General features: G+C 38.0%; 1 protein-coding gene across 1 annotated transcript in view; it reads left to right on the top strand.

Moving 5' to 3' along the window:
• The window catches only part of LOC106877970 (leucine-rich repeats and immunoglobulin-like domains protein sma-10), a 65,685-nt gene that overhangs the window by 46,866 nt on the left and 6,706 nt on the right, over positions 1 to 12,113 (top strand). Inside the window, exon 4 of the mRNA XM_052977813.2 lies at positions 9,411 to 9,482. Coding sequence (XP_052833773.2) covers positions 9,411 to 9,482 — 72 coding nt within the window. The remainder of the gene's footprint in view (positions 1 to 9,410; positions 9,483 to 12,113) is intronic.

Genomic DNA, 12,113 nt, shown 5'->3' with positions numbered 1-12,113 from the left:
AAACAAAAAAACTGTTTTCAGTATTTAAGGAAGCTGACAAATACAAACAAGAAATCAATCTACCTAACAAATACGAAGAAGAAGAAGAAGAAACAACAAAAGCTATAAAACAAATGAAATCCAAACTAAAACTAGAACAGCAACGGACCATGATAAAACGATGGCAAGAAAAGCCCCTACATGGTAAATACTGGGCTAAACTAAATGCGAAAGAAATAGACAGAGAAAAATCCCAGCAATGGCTGAGAAGCTCAGGACTCAAAGCAGAGACTGAAGGATTTTTAATTGCTGCACAAGACCAAAGCCTCCCCACCAGAAATTACCAAAAACACATAATGAAAAGAAATATAACAAGTAACTGTATGTGGAGATCGACAAGAAACAATAAATCATATTATCTCTGGCTGCCCAGTCCTGGCTAAGAAGGAATATATTCACAGACACGACAGAGCTGGGACCTATATACACTGGAAGCTATGCCAACATTATGGAATAGCAACAGAAAAAAGATGGTATAAACACACGCCAGAAAAGGTCACAGAAAACGAGAAAGCAACCATACTCTGGGATATGCCAATACACACAGATAGAGAAATTAAGGCAAATAGACCAGATATAGTTGTCAAAGATCATGAAGGAAAAAAATGCCTTCTAATTGATGTTTCAATACCAGCAGATGACAACGTTTCTCTAAAAGAAATGGAAAAACTTTCAAAATACAAAGACCTGGAAATAGAGATAACTCGAATGTGGAATCTAAAAACAGAAACAATTCCTATCATAGTAGGTGCCTTAGGTATAATAAAAAAATATTCAGACAAATACATAACAAAAACACCAGGACTTACAAATATATATAACATACAGAAAATTGCACTACTGGGTACTGCACACATTCTACGCAAAACACTTTCAATACAGTAAACATAAGAGCACCACAGCAAACCACAGCACATACCCAAGGCGCACAGAGCTGCGCTCGGTAGTGAAGTGAAAGCACGTTATAAAAATAAAACTACTGAATAATAATAATAATAATAATAATAGTAATAATAATAATAATAATAATAATAATAATAATAATAATAATAATAATAACGAAATAAGTAGACAAGATATCCTTGCCAAAGCACAAACGATCCGCCGGTATGAGAAACGCCAACGTTTCTTTGAACAAAACAAACAGTTCAAATCAAACCCCGAAAAACTCTACCAAGGACTGGGTAAAAATAAAATAGACATTACTGCAGCACCAACAGCAAAGGAACTGGAAGTATTCTGGAAACAAATATGGTCGGTGAAGCAACAACCCCAGAAAAGGACCATTAAAACAATGAACGTAGCACCGGAGCAACTCTGGACCCCTATAACAACTGAAGAGGTCACCCAGACACTGCAAAGACTAAGCAACTGGAAGGCCCCTTGGCACGACAAGATCCCCAAATTCTGGTTAAAACACCCGACAGGAATGCATAAAAAGCTGGCAGAAAACTTTAACAACATACTAGCAGAGCCAGAGACAATACCTGAATGGCTCACGAAAGGGAAAACCATCTTAATCCCCAAATCCACGGAAACGGAGAAACCACAAAGCTATAGACCTATAAGCTGTCTCCCTATGATCTACAAAGCCTTTACTGCAAGCACCTGGAAAATAACAACCTGTTTCCAGAAGAGCAGAAGGGATGCTGCAAAGGATCATACGGCTGTAAAGATCAATTATTGATCAATAGCGCCATAGCTGAAGACAGCTCCAGAAGGAAGAAAGGCCTCAGTATGGCCTGGGTGGACTACCAAAAGGCTTTCGACAGTGTTCCCCACACGTGGATTCTGGAAACACTAGCCATAAAGAAGGTGGCACCAATTATTATAAAATACATAAGGCACTCAATGAACAAATGGCAGACAGTGCTACAGCTCCAAACGAAAGAGGGACTTGTGAAAACGAAAGCCATCCCCATTAGAAGAGGACTATTCCAGGGAGAAACACTCTCTCCACTCCTGTTCTGTCTGACACTCACACCTTTAACTGAATAGCTAAATAGAACTGGATGCGGTCACAAATGCTACTGGAAAAAAGACAGCCATCTTTTATATATGGATGACCTAAAATTATACGCAAAAAATGACAAAGAGCTAGAAAGACTACTACAGAGAATACACGGCTTTACCAAGGAAATAGATATGAAATTCGGATTAGCAAACTGTACCAAAGCAACCCTGAAAAGAGGATATAGGATTCACCACCCAAAATCTGACATAGAAAGGCTATATATACAACGCACAGAAGGTGGCAGGGGTCTTATACAGCTGGAAAACTATTATAAAATCACCACCATAGGACTGCAAAAATACCTACTCCAGAAGCAAGGGAAACTAATAAAAATAGCAAAACACGAGCAAAACAAAAAACTGTTTCCAGTATTTAAGGAAGCTGACAAATACAAACAAGAAATCATACTACCTAACAAATACAAAAAAGAAATCATACTACCTAACAAAGAAGAAGAAGAAGAAGAAGAAGAAGAAGAAGAAGAAGAAGAAGAAGAAGAAGAAGAAGAAGAAATGAAATCCAAGCGAAAACTAGAACAGCAACGGACTATGATAAAACGATGGCAAGAAAAGCCCCTATATGGTAAATACAGGGCTAAACTAAATGCAAAACGAATAGACACAGAAAAATCCCAGCAATGGTTGAGAAGCTCTGGACTCAAAGCAGAGACTGAAGGATTTTTAATTGCTGCACAAGACCAAAGCCTCCCCACCAGAAATTACCAAAAACATATAATGAAAAGAAACATTACAAGTAACTGTAGAATATGTGGAGATGGACAAGAAACAAAAAATCATGTTATCTCTGGCTGCCCAGTACTGGCTAAGAAGGAATATATTCACAGACACGACAGAACTGGGACCTATATACACTGGAAGCTATGCCAACACTATGGAATAACAACAGAAAAAAGATGGTATAAACACACGCCAGAAAAGGTCACAGAAAACGAGAACGCAAGCATACTCTGGGATATGCCAATACACACAGATAGAGAAATTAAGGCAAATAGACCAGATAGAGTTGTCAAAGATCATGAAGAAAAAAATGCTTTCTAATTGATGTATCAATACCGGCAGATGACGACGTTTCCCGAAAAGAAATGGAAAAACTTTCACAATACAAAGACCTGGAAATAGAGGTAACTCGAATATGGAATCTAAAAACAGAAACAATTCCTATCATAGTAGGTGCCTTAGGTATAATAAAAAATATTCAGACAAATACATAAAAAAAACACTAGGACTTACAAATATATATAACATACAGAAAATTGCACTACTGGGCACTGCACACATCCTACGCAAAAAACTTTCAATACAGTAACCATAAGAGCACCACAGCAAACCACAGCACATACCCAAGGCGCACAGAACTGCGCTCGGTAGTGACGTGAAAGCACGTTATAAAAATAAAACTACTGAATAATAATAATAATAATAGAGTACAAACGTGTAACGAAAGTATTGAAGAAAAGTTAGATAAATCCAAAACCGTGCTATAGTTGCAGAGACCTGCATTTTATGAAGGATTTCCCCTTTAAAGCTAAAGAGTTTTAAGTGCAGTAAAATCGGGCACAGATTGTCAATATGCTGGTTGAAGAAAAATGTCAAAAATGAGAAACCGAAGAAAGTCTTCTCAATAAAATTGAATTATGCCATAGAAAACCGAAAATGCCATTAGATACCGGTTCAGGTGTATCGATAATTAATACATCAATATCGATTAAGATAGGAAGGGCGTTATATAAAAAATACTAAAATATTTCCCTGTGTATCGGGGGAACGAGTTCAATTCTTGGGTGAAATTGCGCTATAAATAAAACTTAAAGAAATGACTCAGAAAAGTAAAATAATTGTATTTAAAAATACAATGAATCTGTTCAGCACAGATTTAATGGAAAAATTCGACCTGTGGGATCCTCCATTGAATACATTATGTAAGAAGGTGAACGTGTCACATTCCGTGTCAGATAATGCGTCGGAAAATTTGAAATTAAAATTAAAGAAGATATACCCCGATGTCATCTCGGAAAGAACTCGGAACGTGTAAAAAAGTCACAGTAAAATGTGAGTTGAAAGAAAATGTTGTTCCGGTGTTCAAACCTAAAAGAAATGTGCCTTTTGTGGCGTTACGTCAAGTTGAGAAGGAACTAAAAAGATTGGAAAACATGGGTGTAATTGAAAAAGTAGACTACTCAGAATAGGTGGCTGCTACTGTATATATGAATAAAGAAAAACAACAAAATAAGAGTGTACTGGGCCAAACTGTAGTACTGGACCAAACCAAACGCATAGCATTTTTATCAGTCCGTCCGTCCGCCGTCCAATGAAGGTGTTGAATGACATCGACTTGCCTCTCGCAGTACCGAGTTGTAAGCTGACCGACTTATCCCGGTTAATTTTTGCCCCTGCCACTGCTTCATATTCCCTTAAGGCCTTACCTACCCACTGTAGGTGTTCGACCCGGGATACGATGACAGTGCGGACTTCTCAACAGATCTTAATGACTGTTTAAAAAATTACACCTCCAAGTTTTCAAATCTAGAAGAAATTTTTGTTAAATGCAATGGTGGAAATTTCTTTGCCGAGCTGGATTTGTCAGAGGGCTACGTCCATATATTGGTGGATGAGCAATTAATACGCATAAAGGTCTGTACCGTTTCAATAAAACTGACATATGGGGTTAAGGTCGCACTAGCAATATATCAACATGTGATGGACACTATGCTAACAGACTGTGAGTTTGAGGTCCCATACTTGGATCAAAAGTGAATCGAGCGGCCAGCATTTTGAACATATTAAAAATGTCTTGGAAAGAATAAGCGGCAATGGATTTGAAGTAAGTGAAAATAAATACGATTGTTTAAACAAAAATAAAGTAGTTGGACAAGTGATCGATAAAAACGGACGAAAACCAGAATCTTCTAGAGTCGGCCCGATAAAATCAAAGTTCCGAAATCTTCGGATATCACACAGTTGTGTGTGGAACAGTTTCTCTGTCTTGCTCACATCTTAGCCAAGTTGGCGTGGATTAAATAACAAGCCTCTAAAGTTTATTATAAATTGGTAAGATTCCTCAGTTAAATTGCCATGCCAGGGACGTCTGGAAATTATCCATAGGCCCTGGCCCGGCACAAGACAGCATGTTTAATGTCATCGAAACCCATGGTTTCTCCCAGGGTGTCATCACACTTGAACTCTACCGTGCCTCTATAAAATGACGAGGTAGGACCACCGCTGCCGTCTGGGAAAGGAGCAAGAGTGCCTGACGACACTTCACTTGCCAAGCACTCAACTTCGGTCTACGATTACTCCATGGATTCAGTTCACGAAAAGAGGAGAACCGCGGAAGCAACAGACTGACAAACGGAGACCACTCCTGTTCACCGTTCCGGTAGAATCACTGTTGCCTCTGCGCATGCCTGCGCATTTGTAGCCATGGCATACCCTACTAAATAGAGCGCCTTACAAGAGGTCCCCTTCCCATCCACAAAAAGCGGAAGAGCATTTGTTCCAACTAGTTCAGCCACGAATCTGGCCAAGGCAGGACGATTAGGTGGTAGATAATTACAGATGCGATAAACACACCTGTAACCTCTACCCTCCCTTTGAGAGAGAGCTTCTATTACCTGAGTAAGAAAAGCCAACTTGCCCTCACCTAGCGGCATACCTCTCATAACCTTCAGCTTTCACAGCAATGTCTTGAGGGACAAAACATGCAGAAGAGGGGAGAGAGGACATCCTTGCCGTACCGAGCGCTCAATGCTGAACAGTTCCGAAATCAAACAGCACACCCGAACGATCGATTTGATGTTGCTATATAAATTGGTGATCCACCCAAGGAAGGGTGAGCCAAACCCGGCTGCCGCAAAGACCACCACTAGAAACTGATGGTCAACCCTATGAAACGCTTTATATTGGTCAAAATGGGTCATAGCTTTACCATTCCAGGAATTGTACTTACCCTCTCTAAGGTATAGCGTATAAGGTAAAGACTGTCGTGAATTGACCTACGAGGCTTGTACCTCCCAAACAAGTCCACCCAACCTTTTTACTAATTCCTTGGCCAAAATCTTCAGTTCTGTGTAAAGCAGAGTGATGGGCCTAAAATTACCAATTACAGCCCCTTTATTTTAGTCCTTTCTTAGCAGCGTCATAATCCCCTGGCACACAGACTTGGGAATACACCTGTTCTGTTTCCAGTTGGAATAGACGCATGCAAGCAGGTGCCCAAACATGTCTGGCATAGTGTAATACAGTTCGTATCGGCCTTTCACAGCTGGTATCGGCCTCTCGCAATATTCCGCTTCCCGCTCTGAGAGACACGTGAAACCGACGAGTCCGTGAGGTCCTCCCTACGCTCCGTCTCACCACCCCACCGCGCCTCACGAAAAAACTGTGTGAAATTTTCGTGGAACACTTTGCACATCTCGGGCTTGTTTAATGAGTGCTCATGTTGGTCCCTCAAAAGTCTTATTGTTGCAATATTTCCACGTTGAGTGCCTGACACATGGGTCCATCTGGCAATGTTGATTCTCTCTTGTCCCATTTCACGCAACATACTCCTGGCAATGCATCCTTCGTGATTAGCTTTGAGATGTTGGTCGAGTGCCAACCGCACAGCTAAAATTCTGGATGCAGAGCCTGACCGCATTGCCTCTTCTAGCGCCTTAACTCAAACCAATTCTATTCTATTCAATTACTAACTAGATCTTTACTAAATCACATGGACTCAAATGTAATGGCTCTTTAGAGTGCATACCACAATTTGTTGTAAATAATGGTACCAGTCAATGCCCTCATCACTAACTGCCTAACCCGGTTCAGGTAGGCTTCACAGGCCCAAATCGACTTGTTTAACTTCTAGTAACCTGGTCCCTGTCTACACAAACTCTCTAAGTCAAATCTGTACGTTACAAGTCTGTGATCTCTGTGATTGACAATATGATGTTGTGGACAACTATCTACGTTCTGATCTTTAATTCTAACAATAATCCTGTGTAGATAAGATCTGTAAGACCCATCGTTATTCGCTCATGACCACAATGGAACGTCCAGGCGATCCAATATGAATCGGTCTGCCAGCTGAAAACGAATAAGAAGACCCCTTCCTATCCGGGTTCGAGCCGACACAATCCACGCGTGCGTCGTAAATTATATTAAAGACCTTAACAACACTAAAGTGTTCAACGTTCCTAGAAAATTCTCTAGGCTTCTGAAAAAGTCAGACTTCCCTGCTGCGCAAGAAGTGTAGACAACTACCAACTTGATAGATTTACCGTTATTGTGCGTCGCATCAAGGACGGCTAACCTGCCCTACAATTCTTATCACTAAATTCTTATCTCTAAATCCAATTTTTTCCTGAGTAGAACTGCAACCCTTCCTTACCGTCCAGGTTGTCATGGATAAATAAATTTCTCGTAGCAATTTATCAGGGGAGATAAAGATTGCAGTCCATTTAGTCTGCTTTCAGTAGTAACTACTAAATCTATTCCATGCAACCCGAGGTCGTCACCTTTGCTGCCATTCCGACCTGAGGTCACGTATAATTATGCAACATAGGTTTTCTTACATATAGAGGAGAGTGGAGGGTAATTCCCCTTCCGCTTACCTTGCGTCATGTTATTTGGGGTTTTGACACTTTTTGGTACAGGTGGGATGAAAAAGGTTTCTGAAATGGTCCAATGAATTCAGTGAATGAATGTTTTAAAACTGTATACCTAATAGATTAGATAGATCTCGATAGGAGGGGGAATGTTGGGGTTCAGAGGTTCTTATTTTGATTTTCTTGATGAGAATCTTTCTGTTAATTGCATTGGTTCGTTATTGTTAGAGTTTATGCCTGCGATGTTAAATGCGTGTTTGGGGGTTCAGGGGGAAGCGGGTTTGGGGTTTTCTGCTTTGTTTGTGTGACGGTCGTCCAATCTATTTCCTGGATTTTCTGAGCTTCATACTCTGGCGACGCACTTTTGGTAGATTTTGTGTTTCATTTAGAGCTGTTGGCTGGGCGTCCGCTATCTTCTCTGTTTCCATTGGATTGTGGTTTCATCGGTTGGTGTCGTCTTATCGTTGGTACAGCTGCCGTTGGTGGAGAGCATCCTGCTCTTATATGGCCCTTTTGGCCACACTTACAGCTGCGCAGCTTTTGCCTCTCCAACATGACTCTTAATTTGGTGTCTTCACCAATTGAAATTGAGTCCGGAATTTTTTCAGGTCGCCAGAGGATGCCTCGATTACTATTTCTAATCCCTGCTCTGCCAGTTTTGCAGGTGAAATTTTGTTGCATGTAGGATTGTGACCTTGTATTCTAATCCGAATATTAGAGCTACCATAAGCCATGAAACATCAACTTCTGGTGATACTTCTCCTACATTTGTCTTGGAAGTACGTCCTCCAAGATATTTTGCAGGAGAACCTCCTTGTAGGCAATATCAAACTTTTTGGTTTTTATCCAAAAAGTTTCATATATCACAGTTTTCTGTGTGATGTGGATGACTTCCCCGGGCGGGCTAAATTTTAGTACTAGTCTCACCATGAGTAAGTCCTAGGATCGATGTTTTCCAATATACACGGTGCTCCAGGATGACCGAGGTAAAATTGCTGAAGTACTAAATGAACAAATGAATGTGCATATATGTTACATATACATAAACATATATATTTGTTTTTTGTTTTTGTGTGTGTGTGTGTGTGTGTGTGTGTATCTGTATCTGTCTGGCGATCTATCTACCTACATATCCAGCTATATATTGATAGATAAATTGATAGAGGGATAGAATGATAGATAGATAGACGTCCCCTGTTTCGGTTTAGTCTTCTTTATCTTTTCCATATTTCTCCCTATCTACTAGTCTTTAATTTTCTTCGTTTTCTCATCCTCCTCTTTTATTATAGTTTTTTTTTTACTTTCTATATCAGCGTCCTTCTCCTCATCATATTCACAATGATTAACTGCAGCCTCAATTATAATCATCATCATCATCATCATCATCATCATCATCATCATCATTGTCGTTGTAGTTAACATCATCATCACCGTGATGAGCATCATCGTCATCTTCACCATCATTATCATCCTTATCACTCATAAACCAGAGCTTCATTGCGAGCAGACGGAAACACTTCACCACCACTAAATCTGTCTACACCTATGCAATCATCATAATCATTATCGCCTTCATCATCACTTAACATTATTACATCACTCATCATTATTTTCATCACATTCTTAACTCATCATTTTCATAGTCATATTCACTTAATTCTTTCATTTATATTTATATTACTTCTATTACTGCATCTAATTTGTTGGACGTAATATTTGAAATTATGACAAATCTCTTCTGTTTTTCAGATATCTAAACAATAATAAAATCGCCAGAATCGAAAATGGGTGGTTTGTAAATCTTCCCGTCTTAAGATATTTGTAAGTTGGACCAGTTTTGTTGATACTATTTCCTTGACTGTATATTTCCACATACTTAGTATCTTTCCATCCTTCTTTCTTAACATTCATTTGCCGCTCTGTATATATGTGAATGTGTACATGTGTGTGACAATGTGCTTGATCATATGTCTTTGGATTCTACATCATCGCTGTTTGGTATTTTGTGTAAAGTGTGTGTATGGGCATGTGTATATGTGTGCATGAAATATGAAGAAAAATATATAGTCCTTTAATGTTTCGTCTTGGGCCGGAAGTATTAAGCAGATCATAACACATTTGCTTTATTCATGTTCGGGTGAAAATTTACGAGGTAAAAACACGATTAGAAGAATAGTTGGAAGTGTTTCAAAGTGAAAAAAGGCTGGTAGATATTTAACAAGTTTGTACAAATGTATATGCTGATTGGTCTTACCAAGCGCAAACACCAACATTGATTGAATACATGGATACAAAATAAAATACAGATGTTGCTACTTAGAAAGAAGAGAAAGGAGAGAACACTTTCGATATTGCACAAAGATTTTTAGCTCATGTATATAGGCTGTTAAAATATACTTCAGAACTGCAGGAATTTGAATGGCCCTTCTCTGAGCATATTGTTCAAGTAGCAGAAACAGACTTATGCTGTAGTAGTACTGCACAATAAGCGACACAATTTCAAACCAGGGAATAATAATAATAATAATAATAATAATAAAAATAATAATAATAATAATAATAATAATAATAATAATAATAATAATAATAATAATAATAATAATAAACTACAGACAGTACACGGCTTTAACAAGGAAATAGATATGAAATTCGGATTAGAAAAATGTGCCAAAGCAACCCTGAAAAGAGGAAAATTAGCTAAAAGTAGCAATATAACACTAGATAAAGCCAATGAAATAAGAGAACTAGACGAAAGCCAACCATATAAGTATTTAGGAGTCAATGAACTAGATAGGATACAACATACACAAATGAAAGAATAAATAAAGAAAGAGTACTATAGACGAGTTAGATCAATACTAAAAACAGAGCTCAATGCTAAAAACAAGTTAATGGGCATCAACACTTTAGCTGTCCCAGTTATAAGCTACAGCTACAATGTCCTTAACTGGACATTAAACGAACTATCTAAAATAGACAGGTAAACAATAAAAATAATGACAGGATATAGGATGCACCACCCAAAATCTGACATAGAAAGGCTATATATACAACGCACAGAAGGTGGCAGGGGTCTTATACAGCTAGAAAACTATTATAAAATAACCACCATAGGACTGCAAAGATACCTACTCCAGAAGCAAGGGAAGCTAATACAAATAGCCACAAAACACGAGAAAAACAAAAAAACTGTTTTCAGTATTTAAGGAAGCTGACAAATACAAACAAGAAATCAATCTACCTAACAAATACGAAGAAGAAGAAGAAGAAGAAGAAGAAGAAGAAGAAGAAGAAGAAGAAGAAGAAGAAGAAGAAGAAGAAGAAGAAGAAGAAGAAGAAGAAGAAGAAACAACAAAAGCTATAAAACAAATGAAATCCAAACTAAAACTAGAACAGCAACGGGCCATGATAAAACGATGGCAAGAAAAGCCCCTACATGGTAAATATTGGGCTAAACTAAATGCGAAAGAAATAGAGAGAGAAAAATCCCAGCAATGGCTGAGAAGCTCAGGACTCAAAGCAGAGACTGAAGGCTTTTTAATTGCTGCACAAGACCAGAGCCTCCCCACCAGAAATTACCAAAAACACATAATGAAAAGAAATATAACAAATAACTGTAGAATATGTGGAGATGGACAAGAAACAATAAATCATATTATCTCTGGCTGCCCAGTCCTGGCTAAGAAGGAATATATTCACAGACACGACAGAGCTGGGACCTATATACACTGGAAGCTATGCCAATACTATGGAATAACAACAGAAAAAAGATGGTATAAACATTCGCCAGAAAAGGTCACAGAAAACGAGAAAGCAACCATACTCTGGGATATGCCAATACACACAGATAGAGAAATTAAGGCAAATAGACCAGATATAGTTGTCAAAGATCATGAAGAAAAAAAATGCTTTCTAATTGATGTATCAATACCAGCAGATGACAACGTTTCTCTAAAAGAAATGGAAAAACTTTCAAAATACTACGACCTGGAAATTTAGATAACTCGAATGTGGAGTCTAAAAACAGAAACAATTCCTATCATAGTAGGTGCCTTAGGTATAATAAAAAAATATTCAGACAAATACATAACAAAAATACCAGGACTTACAAATATATATAACATACAGAAAATTGCACTACTGGGTACTGCACACATTCTATGCAAAACACTTTCAATACAGTAAAGATAAGAGCACCACAGCAAACCACAGCACATACCCAAGGCGCACAGAGCTGCGCTCGGTTGTGAAGTGAAAGCACGTTATAAAAATAAAACTACTGAACAATAATAATAATAATGATAATAATAATAATAATAATAATAATAATAATAATAATAATAATAATAATAATAATAATAATAATAGTAATAATAATAATAATAATAATAAATAATAATAATAAAAATAATAATAATAATAATAATAATAATAATGATAATAATAATAATA

This window comes from Octopus bimaculoides, chromosome 29 (assembly GCF_046866305.1).
Source record: "Octopus bimaculoides isolate indiv1 chromosome 29, ASM4686630v1, whole genome shotgun sequence".
NCBI lineage: Eukaryota > Metazoa > Mollusca > Cephalopoda > Octopoda > Octopodidae > Octopus > Octopus bimaculoides.
The sequence above is the reverse complement of the archived record's forward strand: the minus strand, read 5'-3'. Positions and strand labels throughout refer to the sequence as shown.